Source organism: Salmo salar, chromosome 04, assembly GCF_965601325.2.
Source record: "Salmo salar chromosome 04, fSalSal1, whole genome shotgun sequence".
Taxonomy (NCBI): domain Eukaryota; kingdom Metazoa; phylum Chordata; class Actinopteri; order Salmoniformes; family Salmonidae; genus Salmo; species Salmo salar.
The window spans coordinates 54,424,856-54,448,855 of record NC_138294.1 but is presented as its reverse complement, the minus strand read 5'-3'; the positions used below and the strand labels follow the sequence as shown (position 1 = coordinate 54,448,855).

Below are 24,000 nucleotides of genomic sequence, written 5' to 3'. Positions count from 1 at the left end.
GTGAAGACATCAAAACTATCAAATAACACATATGGAATCATGTAATAACCAAAAAAGTGATAAAACAAATCAACATTTATTTTAGATTTTAGATTCTTGAAAGTAGCCACCCTTGGCCTTGATGACAGCTTTGCACACTCTTGGCATTCTCTCATCCAGCTTCAAGAGGAATGCTTTTCCAACAGTCTTGAAGGAGTTCCCACATATGCTGAGTACTTGTTGGCTGCTTTTCCTTCACTCTGTGATCCAAATCGTCCCAAACCATCTCAATTGGGTTGACGTTGGGTGATTGTGGAGGCCAGGTCATCTGATGCATCACCATCACTCTCCTTCTTGGTCAAATAGAAAAACAAATGATAGTCCCACTAAGCGCAAACCAGATGGGATGGTGTATCGCTGCAGAATCCTGTGGTAGCCATGCTGGTTAAGTGTGCCTTGAATTCTAAATAAAACACAGACGGTCACCAGCAAAGCACCCCCACACCATCACACCTCCTCCTCCATGCTTCACGGTGGGAACCACAAATGTGGAGATTATCCGTTCACCTACTCTGACTCACAAAGACACGGCGTTTGGAACCAAAAATCTCAAATTTGGACTCATCCAACCAAAGGACATATTTCCACCGGTCTAATGTCCATTGCTCGTGTTTCTTGGCCCAAGCAAGTCTCTTCTTATTATTGGTGTCCTTTAGTAGTGGTTTCTTTGCAGCAAATTGACTACCAAGGCCTGATTCACACAGTCTCCTCTGAACAGTTGATGTTGAGATGTGTCTGTGACTTGAACTCTGTGAGGTGCAATCTGAGGTGCATTTAATTGCCGATTTCTGAGGCTGGTACCTCTAATGAACTTATCCTCTGCAGCTAAGGTAACTCTGGGTCTTCCTGTCCTGGGGTGGTCCTCATGAGAGCCAGTTTCATCATAGCACTTGATGGTTTTTGCGACTGCACTTGAAGAAACTTTCAAAGTTTCTTGAAATGTTCCACATTGACTGACCTTCATGTCTTAAAGTAATGATGGACTGTCATTTCTCTTTCCTTATTTGAGCTGTTCTTGCCATAATATGGACTTGGTCTTTTACCAAATAGTGCTATCTTCTGTTTATCATCCCTACCTGACAGACTGTCTCAAACGCATTAAGGACAGAAATTACACAAATGAACTTAACAAGGCACACCTGTTAATTGAAATGCATTCCAGGTGACTACCTCATGAAGCTGGTTGAGAGAATGCCAAGAGTGTGCAAAGCTGTCATCAAGGCAAAGGGTGGCTACTTGAAGAATCTCAAATATAAAATGTAATAGTTTTCATGTCTTCACTATTATTCTACATAGAAAAATAAAGAGAAACCCTGGAATGAGTAGGTGTGTCCCAACTTTTGACTGGTACTGTGTATAATCTTTATTTCAACAGAGAGTCATGCTTAGACCCAGGTCTCTTTCACAGATAAGCCCTGCATACACATTAATATAGATCAATACACATCAATATAAACTACACACATCACTATACACATCAATATACACTTAAATATTCACATCAATACAAAAAAAGCAAAACACATTCATAGAAAACAAACACATTTTTCAGTAACAATGTGCTCAATGAGCTTTTTGAATTTCCCTAGAGAAACCAATTCATCCAACTTTAGAGAGCCTTGGAGACCATTCCACAAGCAAGGTGCAAAAAAACGAAAAGTGGAGACTGGGCCTGGTATCTCATACGTCTATAACAATGGCGTAAGGTACGGTGGAAGTTCATGCTCGAGGGCTTTTGAAACAAAAAGAGTGCAATGCATCGATCTACGACACTTCAAAGAGGGCCAGCCTACTTTCTGATATAGAATACAATGCTGTACTGAACCTATCGTCCGTAATAAAGCGTAGTGCGTTATGATAAACTGCGTCCAATGGCTTCAATACAGTGGCAGCTGCATTTATATATTTCAACAATATCGCTATAACCAGTCTATAACCAATACGTTTACTGCTATTTAATGAAAAGCATGGCCTATTCCAATAAAAGAAGCCCATTTAAATTCTTAATTTCTTAACTCAACAAATTTCTTAACAAATGTCTTAATTGAGTCTATTGACGTACCCGTGCGTCAATCTAAGTAACAGAATAAAACATTCCCCATCCAAATATGTCAGTTTAAGCTAAATATATAAAAGAATTTGCATGGGCTGCATCTCAAATCCACCACATCTACATATGTCAGATTTCCGCATCTCCGGTGGAAGGTGGCAGAATTACAGCCAATGACATACATAAACCCTGGATTGCTGAAACTATGTCTTGGCCATTGAGAGGCTTTGAAGCCACTTGTCTGTTATACTGGAACTCTTCATTTCTTAACTAATTCATCAAATTTCTTAACTAATTTGTTAACTAACTCACTTATTGGACTAATGCAAAAAATATATAATGTAATGTTATGGGTCAATTCCCCCATTCTACTCAGGAGGGATATTCATATATTATTTAGTAGACTTAACAGGCAATTCAAACCTGTGTATGTTAGCACAAATAAGCTGTACTTTCAGTGTCATCCAATAGCACTTTGATTCCCTTTCCTCATTTTCACTAACGAGAATGAAGTGCACATGATTCATAGAAGCAGGATAATCACTGATTTTGTCAATGTCTGAATCCCAGTCTATACAGTTATTATCCTATTATTGATACCAAAATTAAATGACTTACCTATGACAGCTGTCAGAGAAAGATAACCGAAGATGCATAGAGGGTGCATTATAGGAGTAGTAACGAGATGCATCTCTTTCTGTAATCCTGATCCAAGTGATCGCAAGTGAGGATGAGGCTCCACTGCGCTGACTCCACCAGCTTTTGGTGTCAGATCTCTCAAACACATAGCCTCTTGCATTTAAGTGTGTGCTGCATACACACACTCTGTATCTCTCATTTTACTCTCTCTCACTCACTCATTTACTCATTCTCTGTCTCTCACACACACACACACACACACACACACACACACACACACACACACACACACACACACACACACGGCTGAACATTTGCTTATACAATAACTCTGCCAATGTGCAAAAAAAAGAGAACAATACAACAATAGCCATTATTGGTTATTGATCATCTCTTGACTACGTCCTGCCTGGGTACTGTACATTGCATCTGTCTGATCAATCACTTTTTATACCTTGGATTGGTGCTGAGATTTCAGGTGCAGCTCATACAGAAAATTGTTTCATTTATTGTTTGGATGAAATCCAATATCTAATTCAAAAACTAAGTGAGGTGATCACGGTGTGTCATCATAGAAAAGAAAGGAGTGCAATGAAACCTTACAATTCTCTCTCAACTGAGAAACAATTGATAATATCAATAACATTTTTTTTTAAACTAAACTAAATCTATATTTTTGATGGAATCATATTATTCACCAGATGCAAGAATGAGAAACCATGCCTCTTGTATCAGGTGAAATTCTGTTTCAGATTCAACACAAATATACTGTACAGTATTTCAAACGGAACCTACAGAGTGTTTTGTATTGCTGTAGTTTTGAGCTACTTTATTACAAAATCTGACATTACATTTGGGTTTACAATGATTTTTTACTGTAGTTATTTTACTTAAACACCACCACCTATCAGGAGTGCTGGGCAGGGCACATTTTTACACGCCTTCAGATATGACATCGGTTATGTCTACGTAATCATTCATCGACAAGCTAACTAGCAGCATGCTAAAGAAGTAAACCAAAACGTTCCCTTGTATTTTTAGTAAATATTGAGCTTTCATTTACCCCATTTTAATTATCTAGCTTACTTTAGGAACAATGCCAAAGATGCCAATGCCAACGTCTCACAAAGTGCTGTTTGTTCAGACACCGGAGATCGAGAGGAATATGATGATGGAGAAAAGCCTCTTCATTATTATTGTTTGTGTGGGCAAATGGTGTTGGTTCGAGGTGAGTAGCTAGCTAACTATTTAGCAGCTATCCAACTAGCTAGCAAAGTTGGCTAGCTAGCTAACGCTCATATTCAATCATTCATAAATAACGTTTAATCAATGTGTGTAGTAGCATTATGCATAGAAATTTCTGTATTTTGTCTGTAATCAAGAATAAATTGGCAGAGAGCTAGCTAGCTAGCTTTAAACACACTAACGTCCTGGGCCCGGTTTCCCAATAGCAATGGAATTTAGGATTATGAGTGGTTTAACAATGCATTTTTCCTACAACAGCTGAAGATATAACATACATTTCCCAAAACACCATGCATAGAAAATGTTTGCACTTCTTTGAGGCATGTGTCGATACTGATGTTTTATTTTTTTCGAAAGAAAGGTAACACTTCTCTCAGATCAGCTTTCTCCATTCAAATCTTACCTTAACATTACAATTATTCCACAATACTGTCGATGGATCAGCTCCTACAAAGTCATTATTACCTATGGCTTCAAATATTGAGGAGCTTATTCTAATGCTTATCCTATAAGAATTCATTAGATCAAGATTGTTAAAGCCAATTTATGCTTGATCTGGCAGGGCGGTCCAGAGGCTCCGTACAGAGGGTGTGACCCAATTGCAGAGCTCCCGGAGGCTTGTGGAGATCAAATCGAGCTCTATACAAGCCAATTTATGCTTACTCCAGCAATGTGATCTGGAGGCTCCGTATGGAGGGTTTGACACAATTGCAGAAGCTTGCGGAGGCAAAATCGAGCGCCGTACCTCATTGTAGTGCGCCTCTCAAATTTTGTAACAATGCGGAGGGCTCCGTATAACTTCACATTGACATGATTGGTTGACAGTAGGTGGGGGCTGTACATCCTGTATAAACACAAACATGGAGAACTTTGACGAAAGGCTATCAGAACAAGTTCACAAATAAAAAACATATTTATGGTACTTTAGCAGGGATTTCAAAGACAAACATTTGTTTGAACTCCTGAAAAGAGATCAGGGAGGTTATGGGGATAGATGCGGTTAAGAGGTCAATGGAATTGTCATAAATGTTGCTGTGTTGAATTGACCAAAACGCAGCAGGAATGTGGATACTCATCCTTTTAATATTTTAGAGCAAAGTATATACAGAAAACAATAAACACGAATGACTCCAGACAGGCTACTTACAAAATCATAGCAGTGTTAACACAACCATCCACAAACCCAAGTGACAAACATACTCCTAAATATATGACTCCCAATCAGGAACAACGATAACCAGCTGTCCCTGATCGGGAGCCACACAGACCAACATAGAAACACAACACCCAGAACAAACATACACAGACATCTTCTGCCACGTCCTGACCAAAATACTACACAACTACACCCTCTGCTGGTCAGGACATGACAGGAATGCAGACCGTGGGGGTAGGATGCTGGATTGGCACACATTCACAAATCTGATCTAACAATGTTGATATTTGTCAAATCCGACAGGATTTATGTATTGTAACTCACCCACGATGTGGTTACTAAAATCCGATTAGGATATATTTGCTTGTTTTTGCTGCATAACATTTAGAAGTTGACTGCTAAAAGCTAACTACGATTTCTAAAAGCTGGTAGCATAGTTAGTATACAGAAGTAGGTTGTGGTAGTCAAAGTGGTTTTTAACTGTAATGCAGTTGATTTATGACAGTGACATGAATATGTATTGGGGTTGACATCCATACAAGTTTTATACTCAGATTGTTACCACAACATAGTGGGAAATACATGTATAAACAATAGCCTAAATGTAGGCAAATTTTGCTGGGGAGATTTGGGATGGAGATGCAGGTGGGAAAAAAGGTGCAGTCTTTTTACTTCTTGCTATCTTGGCTGAGCTCCTATGTCAAGAACTGGGAAACGGGCTCTAACATCTCAGAAGAGTAAAGGTCTTGTCTTTTCATTCAGACAGTTGCTTGTAACTAGCTGGATAGCTATAGAGATTAGCCCTGAATCACTACTGTAGGAGTGGTGCGGTGCAGACCAATGTATTGGCTGCGTATGACAGCTCTCCGAAACGCAAGAAGTATGAATGCTCTGATTTCTGTTGAGTTCATATCTCAGTAAATGCTGTATGGCCACTGCCATTGTCGGATTGACCATGCAGAGCCTTTTATGCACATTAGGCTACACATGAAATGCACGGAAAGGCTTGTACAGCATTTACTGTGATACTGGCCTCTGCAGTGGTCAGGCTTCACGGAGCAGAGCTGTTGTGACGGAAGTTGTCAACAGGACCTCCCGCCCCCAACTACCATCAACCAATCTTGTAACGCAGAGCTATAAAGAGTCCTCCTCATTGTTCAAACATATGGGAGGCGCAAAGTGATGCGGTACAGAGCTCAATTTGGCCTCTGCACGCCTCTTGAGGCTCCACAATTGCATCAAACCCTCCACACGACGCCTCCAGATAGCATTTCCAGAGCAAGCATAAATTGGCTTTGAGTGTACAAAACATTAGGAACACCTGCTTTTTCTGTGACAGACTGACCAGGTGAATCCAGGTGAAAGCTATGATCCCTTATTGATGTCACCTTGTCAAGCTTGAATCAACTTTAATCAGTGTCGATGAAGGGGAGGAGACAGAAAGATTAAGCCTTGAGACAATTGAGATATGGATTGTGTACTGTATGTGTCCCATTCAGAGGGTGAATGGGAAAGACAAAATATTTTTTGCCAAAACTGAGATACAGAAAATATGTTTTTGGCCGTGCTACAGATGTCCATATCTGTCTCCTAATACTAGTAAAGGCCCCATACACTACTTTTGTAAAAAAAATATATCATATTTTAATATAAATATATATTTTTTATTCTGATTTCTCAGGGGGTGCTGCAGCACCCTCAGCAACCCTACTTACCGCGACTAAACTGACAAATACTGTTGGGTGCAACTGTGATAAAGCCGGTTAAAATAGTGTACAGTACACTGTACAGTAAGTGTATATTTTGCATTTATGAAATTATTTTGATGTGATATGAAAGTAAAGGGCTTTATGTTTCTAGAACCACATCGCAATTGAGAATCGATTCACGTTTAGATTGAGTATTAGGCTGTCAGAGTCAGTCTACCTCTGAAAATAACAATAAGTATTCTGAATCAGGGGAGGATGGAAAACAATCCAGACCTTTTTTATGCATGTTTTTATTTTATTTTTTATTATTCAGATTTCGATCTTTAAAAAAAATTCTAAAATAATTGTTTTAAAGTGTGGATTGTTATCCATTCTCCCCTGATTGAAAATAAAACAAATGTATTGCCATGGTATGCTTGGCTCAATAGCTATTTATGAGATAAATCCATATCCAATACAAAACAAATTTTACCTCAGTGCCGAACAGAACCATATACCTACCGTCTCTCTGAAAACTTGGTTAAACAATGGACAGATTTGATTAATCTGGCCCAGGGTACACCGGGCTATGGCCCTTCCTATGACGTACAGTATATAAACCCTGGATTGCTGATGCTATGTTTTGGCCATGGAGAGGCTTTGAAGCCAACAGTTAGCCATAATGGTAATACTCAGAAACGAACTCTTCCATAGGAATGAATGGAATTCTACAGTATTTCATTTAAAGTTTCAAGGACAGAATTACATGTATTCAAGTATTTTGTATTGTAGTGGGGACAGTAACTTTCCAAAAATTATACTTTAAAGAAAATGTTTTTATATCTTTTATTGTTTTTATGTTTAGCTCACATAATTTAAAAGTATGCACTAAAGTGTCTGTTAGAATAAATTTGACAAAAACAAATGTATACATTAATAAATGCATTTCTATAGCTTCCAAAATATATTTTTTGGGGGAGAGCCATAATGGAGGTGCGGTGGCTTCAACACAGCACACCCTGTCTGTCATCTAGTGTATATATAAATCATTGGGCCCGTCATGTCATCGGGCGAAAGCGGAGAGGGAGGAGTGCCCTTCTCAAATCGACCAGTAATCTGCCCTGCTTGGTATGTTGTTATCAAGGCAGCATGGTGCATCGTCCATAAAATAAATGTTTTAATTTTCAAACAAGTTTTCGTTGGGAAGGCAGATAAAGCGTTTTTATCAAAAGCAATCACTTTTGCATGTGAAAACACAGAATCATACTCAAAAAACAGTTTCACTCTTTCTGTCTATTTGTGTGCGTGTTAGAGATTTAACTTTGAGTTGTTTAATTTAATCTCCAGCCTTGATGTCTATGCAAGTCATTTACCCAACCCTGAAGTGATTATGTTGCTGGCTGGATGAACAGGTGCTCAGAAACAATGTGGATGATTATACATTGTCTGTTTAATTTTCTTCAGAGAGAAATTGCTGACTCATATGCCCAGATTGCTAAAGTGATTGAGAAGCAGAGCTGGTGAGGATTCCAATCCCACTTCTGCCAAATGATTGAGTATTTCAGACACAGTTGCTCAGTGTACACACCAACAGAAAACTGTATTCTGTGTTGGTCATACACGTCAAGGTTATACATGTAACGTTTCAACCTGCAACTAGTGTCAAATGTCAATTTCTGGTGAAGGTGCTGCTCTGTTTGAAACATTTGATGGCCTCTTGCCAGGTAGAGTAGCTTGCTTTTGACTGACTCAAACTTTTGTCTGTCTCTACGGTGAGCAATAGCACCTGGAGCATCCCTCCTGAGATAGACATTGATTCTCCTTCAAATGTTTGTTAATCCCGTGAGGTTATCCATCGATCAAATGTTGCATGTTGTTAAGGACCATGTGGCTCTGGTCTTGTATGAAAGCAGCATTGAAGAATCTAAAGTTCACTGCACAAAGACTCCAGGTGGTGCATGATAATGTATGCTGTGCAGTAGACACCAGTTATCAGCCTTTCACTTACAGCATTTTCCAGAGACAAATGTTGGATGAATTTCTGATGTTCTCTGTTTCATCCCTCAGCAGCAGTGGCAGTTAACAGCTTCATATCTCACATCAAACTGTTAACAGTTTGATTTCATTTGGTTTGATATGATCAAAAGTATTTTAATATTCATTTAAACTATGCAAGAGAAATTGGTGACTTGGGAGATGTATGTCCACCTGACACATCAAGACATTTGTGACACTGACAGGCACCACTGAACTTTACCACACTGCCAGATTAATTCAGAATGCTATAAAAGGTTTTCATGATGTATCTTACTGATGCTGTACAATAAGACAACTGAGATCAGCCTGCAAGTGGTTTCCAAACATGTCTATTAATGAGCATAAGGCAAATACAACCAATCATAATCCCCAGACAGGATTATACCAAGAGGATGGCATGAATTTTAAGTACCCTCTCTCTGCATGAGAGGAAGCAACCCTTGTTGAGCAGCCTATTGTTAATGGAAAAGGTTATCCCTACTCCAGCTGGGTTGGACTGGGACTCTTTTAAAAAGCAATGAGGATGTGACGCTCAGGAAGCCAGTCATGCACAGGTAATGAGAGCTGAGGAGGGCGGCTTCTCATTGTAAGTCTGAAACTCGGAGGGATCAAGTCTAAATTACTACTCTGCAATTGTGTATTAATAAGGAGTTTATACATTTAATCAATCTTATGTTTTTGATTAATCCCTGAAACCACTTCAGATTGTCTGGCTGTGTAAACTAATGCAGTAGGATAGGACTCATAGAAAAATAATTGCTTCAGGGTTATCCAGAGTTTGTATGGATGAAGGAAATTCACAAGTGACCTCACCCAATTAATGTAGAAAGATGATTGTTTAAAAGAATATTGCTTTTGAAAACAGACCTTATCCACTATTTACAGAACAGCCACATGTTTAGTCATAGACTGTATTGTGTGCCAATTTACAGGACATAGTTACAGTACATGCATGAACTTACAATAGGCTTATAAAAAGTATCCCCATAGTATAAAAACCTACAATGTTACAATACATGTGATTATGATTGACAAAATAATAAAACATATATTGACAGATTTATAAACTTTATTTTGCAAACATGTGCATTTAGATTTTTTCATTCAGTAATTAATGGGATTGGAGTGTTCAGGTAGCAGCCTGTTTCCATCATTGGTAGGATGTTTTCGAAGAGGAAATATGAGTTTCTACACATGGTAAGACTTGACATGGCAGAAACAGATGAAGAATTTACAGAGCTGGATTGCCACCTGGTGGTGTAAAGAAGTACATCCATCCCTGTAATATATATATATATATATATATATGCTTTAACTTTATTTAACTAGGCAAGTCAGTTAAGAACAAATTCTTATTTTCAATGAGGGCCTAGGAACAGTGGGTTAACTGCCTTGTTCAGGGGCAGAACGACAGATTTTTACCTTGTCAGCTCAGGGATTCAATCTTGCAACCTTTCTGTTACTAGTCCAATGCTCTAACACTCTAACCACTAGGCTACCTGCCACCCCAATATGAGCAATGTGTAGATCAGTATTTAACATGGAACCAAACTACAGTAAGATTGTTTTATCCTCAGCCAAAATGTTAAGTACATTTAGCAGCATATTTGTACTGTAGGCCTATACCCTTCTTGTCTCCATATATCTACCAGCAGCAGACACCTCCTAAGCATATCCCAAATTATGAAACATTAATCATAGAACGAAAGCAGTCTGGGCAATTCCATGTTGACAGAGTGACACTGAGACTCCAGTTTTTCACTTTAAAATGTATGTCAAACAAAAAACATTCATTGCAAATTTAAAGCATACAACTAAACCCTTTTTCAGGACCCTGTCTTTCAAAGATAATTAGTAAAAATCAAAATAACTTCACAGATCTTCATTGTAAAGGGTTTAAACACTGTTTCCCATGCTTGTTCAATGAACCATAAACAATTAATGAACATGCACATGTGAAACGGTCGTTAAGACACTAACAGCTTACAGACGGTAGGCAATTAAGGTCCCAATTATGAAAACTGAGGACACTAAAGAGGCCTTTCTACTGACTCTGAAAAACACCAAAAGAAAGATGCCAAGGGTCCCTTCTCATCTGCGTGAACGTGCCTTAGGCATGCTGCAAGGAGGCATGAGGACTGCAGATGTGGCCAGGGCAATAAATTGCAATGTCCGTACTGTGAGACGCCTAAGACAGCGCTACAGGGAGACAGGACGAACAGCTGATTGTCCTCGCAGTGGCAGACCACGTGTAACAACATCTGCACAGGATTGGTACATCCAAACTTAACACCTGCGGGACAGGTACAGGATGGCAACAACAACTGCCCGAGTTACACCAGGAATGCACAATCCCTCCATCAGAGCTCAGACTGTCCGCAATTGGCTGAGAGAGGCTGGACTGAGGGCTTGTAGGCCTGTTGTAAGGCAGGTCCTCACCAGACATCACCGGCAACAACATTACCTATGGGCACAAACCCACCGTCGCTGGACCAGACAGGACTGGAAAAAAGTGCTCTTCACTGACCAGTTGCGGTTTTGTCTCACCAGGGGTGATGGTCGGACTCGCGCTTATCGTCGAAGGAGTGAGTGTTACACCGAGGCCTGTACTCTGGAGCGGGATCGATTTGGAGGTGGAGGGTCCATCATGGTCTGGGGCGGTGTGTCACAGCATCATCAGACTGAGCTTGTTGTCATTGCAGGCAATCTCAACTCTGTGCGTTACAGGGAAGACATCCTCCTCCCTCATGTGGTACCCTTCCTGCAGGCTCATCCTGACATGACCCTCCAGCATGACAATGCCACCAGCCATACTGCTCATTCTGTGTATGATTTCCTGCAAGACAGGAATGTCAGTGTTCTGCCATGGCCAGCGAATAGCCCGGATCTCAATCCCATTGAGCACGTCTGGGACCTGTTGGATCGGAGGGTGAGGGCTAGGGCCATTCCCCCCAGAAATGTCCGGGAACTTGCAGGTGCCTTGGTGGAAGACTGGGGTAACATCTCACAGCAAGAACTGGCAAATCTGGTGCAGTCAATGAGGAGGAGATGCACTGCAGTACTTAATGCAGCTGGTGGCCACACCAGATACTGACTGTTACTTTTGATTTTGACTCCCCCTTTGTTCAGGGACACATTATTCAATTTCTGTTACTCACATGTCTGTGAAACGTGTTCAATTTATGTCTCAGTTGTTGAATCTTGTTATGTTTATACAAATATTTACACATGTTAAGTTTGCTGAAAATAAACGCAGCTGACAGTGAGAGGACGCTTCTTTTTTTTGCTGAGTTTATATGCACAAGAACTACTTTTAACAATTTCCACTGAAAATTTTACAAAAACACATTTACTTGAAGAACAGTGCAGATGCTCAGTTTTGGAAGAGGATGAAGGTTTGTGCTGTTTGTGCTGTCATTCTGTTACCAACCTTAGAGTTGTATGTTTTGTTCAACTTTTATTAGTTTACATTTTATTATAATTATTTTATTTTGTACAAATATGTGAAATAACTCAGTTCTGCCTAGAATAGATAAATATCCCAGCAAATATGTGAGTCCAAGAACTGTCAGCTGTATAAGGAGGAACAGGGGTATGTTGAAATAAGAACTGTGTGGTGTTCAATACTGACAAGCTGTCATTCCTGGCTTAATGGGGTATGTTAAATTGATCTGTTTTTATAGAACATGGGCTTGCCGAGGGGAGGAGAATGCATTATTGTCACCTTATAGCCACCCCAGCTGTAGTGACCAAGCTGGACATCCAAATTAGGTCATCACGATTGAATTACGTTCTACATTTTGGAGACTTGTTTTACCATTGTGCTTTTAGTTCTGTAATGGTTTAATTTATTTATTGTCTTTGTGGGGTTTTACTATCCTACTGTGTTGTTACCTGTGGCAGTTGATGATACTTTGATACTATGATGATCCTACTTTTCTTTACAACTGCTCAGCAGCATGTAATTAAATGTAAGATTTTTATCTCACAATTCCCCTTGGTGGCAGCATTAAGTCAAAGTTGTGTTCTGGATATTGATGAGCCTGTTCAAGGTTGAGCTGAAATTCTCACTCAGTTTAGTTTGTGTTTAGTGTTCAAAGTGTTATCCAACCAAATAACTATACTGTACATTGAAAAACTAGTTACAGAATCTTTGCAATGAAGTAAAACAAAATATAATTATGTTGGAATAGAAAACTCTACACATTATGAAAGAACATCAGGGCTAACCAACAGTGTTGTCAATCCTAAATGGCAGGATTTTTTTTTTTTGCAACATTCGGTACTCAGCAGGATTTCCTATTTACGTACCCATAATTGGCATGCCTGCAAATTCCAAACACAAGTAAGTTTTCAACTACATTTAAGCTTGAATGTGCACTAATTTGTCTTGATTAGAGTGGCAAAAATATGGTATCTTTCCTAAAATGTATGGCTTTTCCAAAAATCCCGGTTAGAAGATTCCCAGAATCAGGGGGGAAAAGAAGGAACCTCCAACCAGGATTTCTGGAAAACCTAGGAATTTTGGAAAAATTACTGGAGTTTTGCAACCTTATTCTTGTTTGCTTGGGTAAAAGCACCCGGGCCTTTGTAAAGTAACTTTGCCAATTCTCTGAATAAACAAGTAAAGGGGAAACATCATTTTTGGATCTGCGTATTCAATTTAAGCAAATGTATTTTGCATCGATTCTAAATAACTGCTTCATTTGACAATGTATACTTGGAGTTGATACATAATTCTACATTTACATTTTAGTCATTTAGCAGACGCTTTCCAGAGTGACTTACAGTACTGAATGCATACATATTTTTTTTAATATATTTTTTTTTGTTGTACTGCCCCCCCGTGGGAATTGAACCCACAACCCTGGCGTTGCAAACACCATGCTCTACCAACTGAGCCACAGGGAAGATTCTACACAATCTGATGATATGCAAATCACAAGGTTTCATACACTATAGGTTGCTTTTTACAGTATATAGTGTTATAGTGTGGTTTTGGTGATAGTTCTGTCTAATGGCAACTAGCACTACTACAACACCATTAGCTCTATGACCGTTTCAGTCAGTAATTCTCTGCTCTGCTGACTTTCATGCGTTTGTTATTTACTTTCTCTCCCTCCATTATTCTCCTCATCAATGGGGAAGATCAGCTCTTATTCTATCTATCCTGCATTACAGGAAATAGTCATATCATCTATGTGGAGCGATGCTGCAGTGTATTAGTTGTGGGGATGATACTTCAGAGAAATATGACACGACGTCATTTTGCCATTATTGGCATGCATTACAAATCAGCACCAGGACATATTGACGAGATTACATGTAGGCTACACTGCATGACCTACAGGTTGAATGTCAGATCAATTCAACAGCGACTTGTGATGTGGGTTAGGCAATTTATATAATGGCTGTTAAACTGTGAAGAAAATACTGAAATCATGCCATAGTGTTAAATTGATGTACATTGATGTGTGACTGCCTCCAAATTTATCCAGTCCAGGTGTATGAGTCCTGCAGTTTTCCACTTTGTGTTCAAATGATTACGATTGTAGAAAACAGTTAAATTAAGATACAGTATATTTGGAGTGTCAATCAGAATCACCTTTATTCACCAGGTATATTTACACATACCCAGAATTTGGCTTGGTGATATGGTGCTGCTAGTGATAGACAACATTTAGAGACAGAAAGCAGTCAGCAAAGTTTAAACAAAGTTTACATACATTATATACAACTAGGTAGAGTGAGCATAAAGCTACAAGAGAATGAGCAGATATACAAATATACAGTGGGTATACGGTTGATATACAGTGGATGTACCAATTTACAGTATCAGTATGAATATATACAGTTGAAGTCGGAAGTTTACATGCACTTATGTTGGAGTCATTAAAACTCCACAAATTTCTTGTTAACAAACTATAGTTTTGGCAAGTCGGTTCGGACATCTACTTTGTGCATGACACAAGTCATTTGTCCAACATTTGTTTACAGACAGATTTTTTTCACTTATAATTCACAGTATCACAATTCCAGTGGGTCAGAAGTTTACATACACTAAGTTGACTGTGCCATTAAACAGCTTGGAAAATTCCAGAAAATTATGTCATAGCTTTAGAAGCTTCTGATAGGCCAATTGACATAATTTGAGTCAATTAGAGGTGTACCTGTGGATGTATTTCAAGGCCTACCTTCAAACTCAGTGCCTCTTTGCTTGACATCATGGGAAAATCAAAAGAAATCAGTCGAGACATCAGAAAACTTTTTGTAGACCTTCACAAGTCTGGTTCATCCTTGGGAGCAATTTCCAAATGCCTAAAGGTACCACGTTCATCTGTACAAACAATAGTATGCAAGTATAAACACCATGGAACCACACAGCCGTCATACCGCTCAGGAAGGAGACACGTTCTGTCTCCTAGAGTTGAACGTACTTTGGTGCGTAAAGTGCAAATCAATCCCAGAACAACAGCAAAGGACCTTGTGAAGATGCTGGAGGAAACAGGTACAAAAGTATCTATATCCACAGTAAAACGAGTCCTATGTCGACATAACCTGAAAGGCCACTTAGCAAGGAAGAAGCCACTGCTCCAAAACCGCCATAAAAAAGCCAGACTGCAGTTTGCAACTGCACATGGGGACAAAGATGGTACTTTTTGGAGAAATGCCCTCTGATCTGATGAAATAAAAATAGAACTGTTTGGCCATAATGACCATCGTTATGTTTGAAGGAAATATGGGAGGCTTGCAAGCTGAAGAACACCATCCCAACCGTAAAGCACGGGGGTGGCAGCATCATGTTGTGGGGGGTGCTTTGCTGCAGGAGGGACTGGTGCACTTCACAAAATAGATGGCATCATGAGGCAGGAAAATTATGTGAATATATTGAAGCAATATCTCAAGACATCAGTCTGGAAGTTAAAGCTTAGTCGAAAATGGGTCTTCCAAATGGACAATGACCCCAAGCATACTTCCAAAGTTGTGCCATAATGGCTTAAGGACAACAAAGTCAAGTTATTGGAGTGGGCATCACAAAGCCCTGACCTCAACCCTACAGACAATTTGTGGGCAGAACTGAAAAAGCGTGTGCGAGCAAGGAGGCCTGCAAACCTGACACAGTTACACCAGGAATTGTCCAAAATTCACCCAACTTATTGTGGGAAGCTTGTGGAAGGCTACCCAAAAAGTTTGACCCAAGTTCAACAATTTAACGGCAATGCTACCAAATACTCTGAGTGTATGTAAACTTCTGACCCACTGGGAATGTGATGAAAGAAATAAAATCTGAAATAAATAATTCTCTCTACTATTATTCTGACATTTCACATTCTTAAAATGAAGTGGTGATCCTAACTGACCTAAAACAGGGAATTTTTACTAGGATTAAATGTCAGGAATTGTGAAAAACTGAGTTGAAATGTATTTGTATGTAAACTTCTGACTTCAATTGTATAAATGCAGAGAGATGGGCAGAGTGTAATGCAGTATAGTGCAGTTATATTGTGTACAGCATAGAGTGCATAGTCATTTAGTCTCTATGGGCCAGATGGGCGGTTGGTGAGGGCCAAAGCCCGTGGGAAGACACTTTTCAGGAGGTAGGAGGTTTTGGTCATGAGTGACCTGACCTACCTGCAAGAGGTGCATTTTTGGAGGAGGGGGTGTCCGGGGTGGGAGTTGTTGTCAATGATCTTTCCTGCATGCTTCCTTGCTCTGGAGTTGTGCAGGACCTTGATGAGGGGCAGATGGCAGCCGATGATCCTCTCTGCAGACCGGACAATGCGTTTCAGTTTGCCCTTGCAGCGGGTAGACGCAGACCCAAGCCAGACAGTGAAGGAGGAGTTGAGGATGGACTCAACGGTTGATGCGTAAAACTGGATCAGGATGGATTTTCTGAAGAAAACCACAATTTCCAAGGTTTTGTCTGTGTTGAGTTTCAGGTTATTGCTACTGCACCAGGCCACAAGCCGGATGGCCTCACCACAGTACATGGACTCATCGCCGTAGGTGACAGTGATGTAAATGTCTGTTAGAAATTTAGAAAGGAGTTCTAAAGATGCAACAACACAGGAGGTTGGTGGCACCTTAATTGGGCAGGACTGGCACGTGTAATGGCTGGAGCGGAATAAGTGGAAAGGTATCAACAACATCAAAGAATACCATGCTATTGTTTGAGGAGAGTGCACAATTATGAACTTGAAAATGTATTAATAAACCAATTAGGCACATTTGGGCAGTCGAGATACAAAACTTTGAACAGATATACAATGGTTCCCTGGATCAGCCTAAAACTGTGCACATGCCCTGCTGCCATCTAGTGGCCAAAATCTAAATTGCGCCTGGGTTAGAATAAAACATTATGGCCTTTCTCTTGCATTTCAAACATGATGGTACAAAAAAGAACGCATGTTTTTTTCTTTGTATTATCTTTTACCAGATCTAATGTGTTATATTCTCCTACAATAATTTCACATTTCCACAAACTTCAAAGTGTTTCCTTTCAAATGGTATCAAGAATATGCATATCCTTGCTTCAGGTCCTGAGTTACAGGCAGTTAGATTTGGGTATGTCATTTTAGGTGACAATTGAAAAAAAGGGTCCCACCCTTAAGAGGTTGGCAGAGCAGTGCTTTATTATGGACAGACTTCTCCCCATCTTAGCTACTGTTGTATCAATATGTTTTGACCATGACAGTTTACAGTCCAGGGTTACTCCAGGCAGTTTAGTTACCTCAAAGCTCAATTTCCACATTATTTATTACAAGAGTTAGTTGAGGTTTAGGCTTTACTCAAATCCAGTGGCATGTCGTTAGTAACGATTGAAAAAAGTAAGGGGCCTTGACAGCTGCCCTGGGCAATTCCTGATTCTACTTGGATTATGTTGGAAAAGCTTCTATTAAAGAACTCCCTCTGTGTTCTGTTAGACAGGTAACTCTTTCCCACAATATAGCAGGGGGTGTAAAGCCATAACACATACGTTTTACCAGCAGCAGTCTATAATCGAGAATTTTAAAAGCCGCACCGAAGTCTAACAAAACAGCTCCCACAATCTTTATATCATCAATTTCACTCAGCCAATCATCAGTCATTTGTGTAAGTGCTGTGCTTGTTGAATGTCCTTCCCTTTAAGTGTTCTGAAAGTCTGTTGTCAATTTGTTTACTGTAAAATAGCATTGTATCTGGTCAAACACAATTTTTTCTAAAAGTTAACTAAGGGTTGGTAACAGGCTGATTGGTCGGCTATTTGAGCGAGTAAAGGGTGCTTTACTATTCTTAGGTAGAGGATTTACTTTTGCTACCCTCCAGGCCTGAGGGCACACACTTTCTAGTAGGCTTAAATTGAAAATCTGGCAAATATGAGTGGCAATATCGTCAGCTATTATCCTCAGTAATTTTCCATCTAAGTTGTCAGACCCCAGTGGCTTGTCATTGTTGATAGACAATAATACTTTTTTCACCTCTTCCACACTCACTTTACGGAATTCAAAATTACAATGCTCGTCTTTCATAATTTGGTCAGATATACTTGGATGTGTAGTGTCAGCGTTTGTTGCTGGCATGTCATGCCTAAGTTTGCTAATCTTGCCAATAAAAAAATTATTAAAGTAGTTGGCAATATCAGTCCGTTTTGTAATGAATAAGCCATCTGATTCAATGAATGATGGAGCTGAGTTTGCCTTTTTCCCAAAATTTCATTGAAGGTGCTCCAAAGCTTTTTACTGTTATTCTTTATGTAATTTATCTTTGTTTCATAGTGTAGTTTATTTTTATTTTTATTCAGTTTAGTCTCGATTTCTCAATTTGCAGTACGTTTGCCAATCAGTTGTGCAGCCACACTTATTGGTCATTCCTTTTGCCTCATCCCTCTCAACCATCTCAACCACATGAGGAAGTCTTTATAAAATAATTGCCTCCACGTTTGAACCAAGGTAAAAAATTAAGGAACAGGAAAATATTGAGATGCTAATGATAGGCCCAACTGTCTTCTGGTAGATGGAAAAGCTTGCCCATAACGTTCTCAATTTAATGTTAACTAGCTATAAAGTAGCCTATGCCTCCCTAGCATAATGATATAATGATTGTTTGCATCAATCCAGTGGCCATTTGTTTTGCAAACTTCATCTCATATGCTACATAAACACCACTAACCAAACAGTGCTAGGTGCCTGTGCACTTGAATTAAAGGGTAACTTCACTCAAACTATTTCCTAATGTGATTTAAGCATTGTTATGGACATAAGAACATCCAATTGAGTTGTTTTCTATTAAAAAAGTGTGACTTTGAGAGCAAAGACCTTTATAACTCAGTTGACAGCCTCATTTATCTTTTTCAATATTAGGCCTACTATTAGCCTACTTGCACAGTGCAGCTTGGGTTGGCCTGACTGTGAAAGACCAAGATGGGATTTATAATTTTAGGTAATTCACAGTGTATGTCTCTTTTTCTCATAGTATTTTTTTACAGTGGGCACCTTTACTTCGCCGGGCGGGCAGTTTGGGAAATCTTTGGCAAAATTAGAGTATGCCCTCTTCTCCAGGCACCACCACTCAAGGTCCTAAATGATATCATAACCTCCATCGACAAAAGACAATACTGTGCAGCAGTATTCATCGACCTGGCCAAGGATTTCGACTCTGTCAATCACCACATTCTTATCGGCAGACTCAACAGCCTTGGTTTCTCAAAAGACTGCCTCGCCTGATTCATCAACTACTTCTCAGATAGAGTTCAGTGTGTCAAATTGGAGGGCCTGTTGTCCGGACCTCTGGCAGTCTCTATGGGAGTGCCACAGGGTTCAATTCTCGGGCCGACTCTTTTCTCTGTATATATCAATGATGTCATTCTTGCTGCTGGTGATTCTCTGATCCACCTCTACGCAGACGACATCATTCTGTATACTTCTGGCCCTTTTTTGGACACTGTGTTAACTAACCTCCAGACAAGCTTCAATGCCATACAACTCTCCTTCTGTGGCCTCCAACTGCTCTTAAATGCAAGTAAAACTAAGTGCATGCTCTTCAACCGATCGCTGCCCACACCCGCATCACTACTCTGGACGGTTCTGACTTAGAATATGTGGACAACTACAAATACCTAGGTGTCTGGCTAGACTGTAAACTCTCCTTCCAGACTCACATTAAGCATCTCCAATGCAAAATTAAATCTAGACTCGGCTTCCTATTTTGCAACAAAACATTACATTTTTTACATTTAGCAGACGCTCTTATCCAGAGCAACTTACAGTAGTGAATGGATACATTTCATTTCATACATTTTTTTCCCATACTGGTCCCCCATGTGAATCAAACCCACAACCCTGGTGTTGCAAACACCATGCTCTACCAACTGAGCCACACGGGACCATCCTTCACATCCTTCACTCATGCTGCCAAACATACCTGACCATCCTACCGATCCTTGACTTCGGCGATGTCATTTACAAAATAGCCTCCAAAACTCTACTCAACAAATTGGATCCAGTCTATCACAGTGCCATCCGTTTTGTCACCAAAGCCCCATATACTACCCACCACTGCGACCTGTACGCTCTCCTTGGCTGGCCCTCACTTCATACTCGTCGCCAAACCCGCTGGCTCCAGGTCATCTACAAGTCTTTGCTAGGTAAAGCCCCGCCTTATCTCAGCTCACTGGTCATCAGAGCAGCACCCACCCGTAGCACGCACTCCAGCAGGTATATCTCACTGGTCACTCCCAAAGCCAATTCCTCTTTGGCCGCCTTTCCTTCCAGTTCTCTGCTGCCAATGACTGGAACGAACTGCAAAAATCACTGAAGCTGGAGACATATATCTCCCTCACTAGCTTTAAGCACCAGCTGTCAGAGCAGCTCACAGATCACATAGCCCATCTGTAAATAGCCCATCCAACTACCTCATCCACATACTGTATTTATTTATTTATCTTGCTCATTTGCACCCCAGTAACTCTACTTGCACATTCATCTTCTGCACATCTACCATTCCAGTGTTAATTGCTATATTGTAATTACTTCGCCACCATGGCCTATTTATTGCCTTACCTCCCTTATCTTACCTCATTTGCACACACTGTATATAAACTTTCTTTTGTACTGTATTATTGACTGAATATTTGTTTATTCCATGTGTAACTCTGTGTTGTTGTATGTGTCGAACTGCTTTGCTTTTTCTTGGCCAGGTCGCAGTTGTAAATGAGAACTTGTTCTCAACTAGCCTACCTGGTTAAATAAAGGTGAAATAAAAAAATATAAAAAATACACCACTGTGCCCATTTGATAATCGGCCATTCTAAATCAAAACTAATTTAGCATATTAGTAAAGACAAGATTAAATTGAGAATAGTCTGATGGGTGAAAATATGATCACTTGATGAGAGAACAGCGTGTGCAGCCTGAGGCAAGGAACAGAGCCTATAATCAATAGCCTATAATTGCATCATGCAGACCATAAATCTTTTGATTTCTAAGGCATTCTTAAGTTGCCAAATAATTCTAAATCTAGCATATAGGACCAGTTTCAAATGATCACTTTTACACTCAACATAGCCACTTCATATGCCCTCTAGAATGTGAAAAATATCCTTTCTATTTTATTCAGCTAAGTTCAATTATATTCTTCTTACTATAAAATAATATAAAATAATGGAACGGGACATATAAGAATTTCTTGTCTGCTAAATGAACAAGTCTACAGTCCATGGCATGGTGCATAGCCAGATAACATGGAGTAGGCCAGGGTTTCCCAAACTCGGTCCTTGGGACCCCAAATTGTGTATGTTTTGGTTTTTGCCCTAGCACTACACAGCTGATTCAAATAAACAAATCATCAAGCTTTGATCATTTGAATCAGAATTTGGGAAATGCTAGAGTAGGCCAACTCATATTCTGTTCTTCTGAAATACATTTTCTTCATACAATGTTTCTTTAGACCTGCCTAAAATAAATTAAGGATCCATTGTGATGGTGTATATTCAACTGATTTATTAGACTTTTTAAAATGTAGATGTTCCGAAGGCGCGCATCAGATGCTTGTATGCGGCTTGTATGCGTGGAGGCCTGGAGATGCGAAACATGTTTAGGTTAATTAACGGTTAAGTACAGTGAGACTGGCAGACTTTTGCATGACAATAACCGGCTGACAGAATTTCATGACCGCCACAGCCCTAGGACAATGAGCAGTCAGATGAGCTTCCCTGAGACAGTTTCTGACAGTTTGTAGGTGAAGATGCCGGAAGTGGAGGTCCTGGGCTTGCGTGGTTACACGTGGTCTGTGGTTGTGAGGCCAGTTTGACGTAATGCCAAATTTTCTAAAAAGACGTTCGAGGAAATGAACATTCAATTCTCTGGCAACAACTCTGGTGGACATTCTTGAAGTCAGCATGCCAATTGCACTCTCCCTCAAAACTTGAGACATCTCTAGCATTGGGTTGTGTGACAAAACTGCACATTTTAGAGTGGCCTTTTATTGTCCCCAGCACAAGGTAATGTAATGATCATGCTGCTTAATCAGCTTCTTGATATGCCACACTTGTCAAGTGGATAGGTGGATGGATTATCTTGGCTCACTAACAGGGATGTAAACAAATATGTGCACACAATTTGAAAAAAATAAGCTTTTTGTGGATATAGAACATTTCTGGGATCTTTTATTTCAGCTCATGAAACATGGGACAACCACTTTATATGTTGCGTTTATATTTTCGTTCAGTGTATACTACAATTATCTTGTACCACCCATATAGTAAAACACAATAAGGGAACGTAACAATTTTCTGTAGAGATGTCCTTCGCGTTGGCAGGTGATTGAGAGGACAGGAACAGTGGGGTTCTCTCTCATGATGCCCTGTGGAAATAATGGTTCACTGATGTGGTTAATACAGACGGGCACCAGTCTGCTGCCTCAGTGACAAATGGCCATTTCAGATGGTGGAGCCGTCCGGGTCTGAGCGCATCCCAATCAAGCGAGAAGGGCACCTTGTTGTGATACACAATTAATCCTCTCATTACTTGTGTGATCAGGCCTGCCCCACCGATGGGCCACACATTATGATCTGATTAGAGAGCAGTAATTGGGGGAAGGGATCACATGCTCCTTTTGTTTTTATGGGAGGGTGAGTTCCTGGTTAACACTATTACACACCATCTATCAGAACAGTGAGTCTTAGGAAACAGACATATACACTCGGTCGGTTACATGGTACAAATTAATGTATATAATGCTGTTGCAGTAAAATTTGATCAATTAATGTTGATTATTGTTAGAATAGGCCTACATAGAATGTATAGAATAGGCAGGCCTACAGTAGGCTACTTCGTCTGAATACGAAAATGTATTAGTATGGCTATATGAAAATGAAGGGAACAATTGCAGTCAAAGACAACTGCTGTTATTGCATGCAGTATGTGCACTGTACTGTCTTTTGACAGTTATTTTGTCTGTCTCTATATATTTTGCCCTTAATGCAAGCACATTTATCATGTCTCTTGTCAAGTATAATTAACATTTCTATGACGTGTGTAGGTATATAAAACAACAAACAATTATGGAAATCAAAACATTATGCGCTTCCATTTCTAAACTGCCATGAATATGTCATATCAAAAGATAAGAAAGCCTTTGAGAAAAAAACAGAGACTCGACAGATCTAACAACATATGACTGTCAGACATGGCAGATGTCTCTACAATCCCAACGGACCATTTACTCTTCATTGATTTACAACCTATGTTCAAAAGGGCTTTCTGTTATAAGAAGATGAGTATCATGTAATTGCTTATAGAGTATGTTTCTGGCACTAAGTTAACCCCTCAGCCCTCATGAATAATCCAACGTGATGGGAGGTTTCCCTGATATTACAAATAAGACATTTTTCTCTACTCACAACTAAATTAAGGCATCGAATAGCTTGTTTGCCATGTCTTATGATATTCGGCTCGCTACTGAGATCCCCATAGTCCTATAAAAACTGCCTTCTAGCACCCCAGGACATTGACTGAGCTACAGCTTATGGGAGGTTTGAATGGTGGACTGGATGCCCACAACACCATCAATTATCTGCCCATGTAATTAATTAGCCTGCAGTGGATTCTCTACGCCATAAAATAACTCTGAAATTAAATTTGAATGCCTGTCTGCTGCATCCCTGCCTC

General features: G+C 39.8%; 1 protein-coding gene across 1 annotated transcript in view; it reads right to left on the bottom strand.

Annotated features, from left to right (window-relative positions):
- Positions 1 to 2,886, bottom strand: part of LOC106603307 (relaxin receptor 1) — a 43,708-nt gene extending 40,822 nt beyond the window's left edge. Inside the window, exon 1 of the mRNA XM_014196821.3 lies at positions 2,708 to 2,886. Coding sequence (XP_014052296.2) covers positions 2,708 to 2,876 — 169 coding nt within the window. The 5' untranslated portion in view covers positions 2,877 to 2,886. The remainder of the gene's footprint in view (positions 1 to 2,707) is intronic.
- Between the last annotated feature and the right edge of the window lie 21,114 nt (positions 2,887 to 24,000).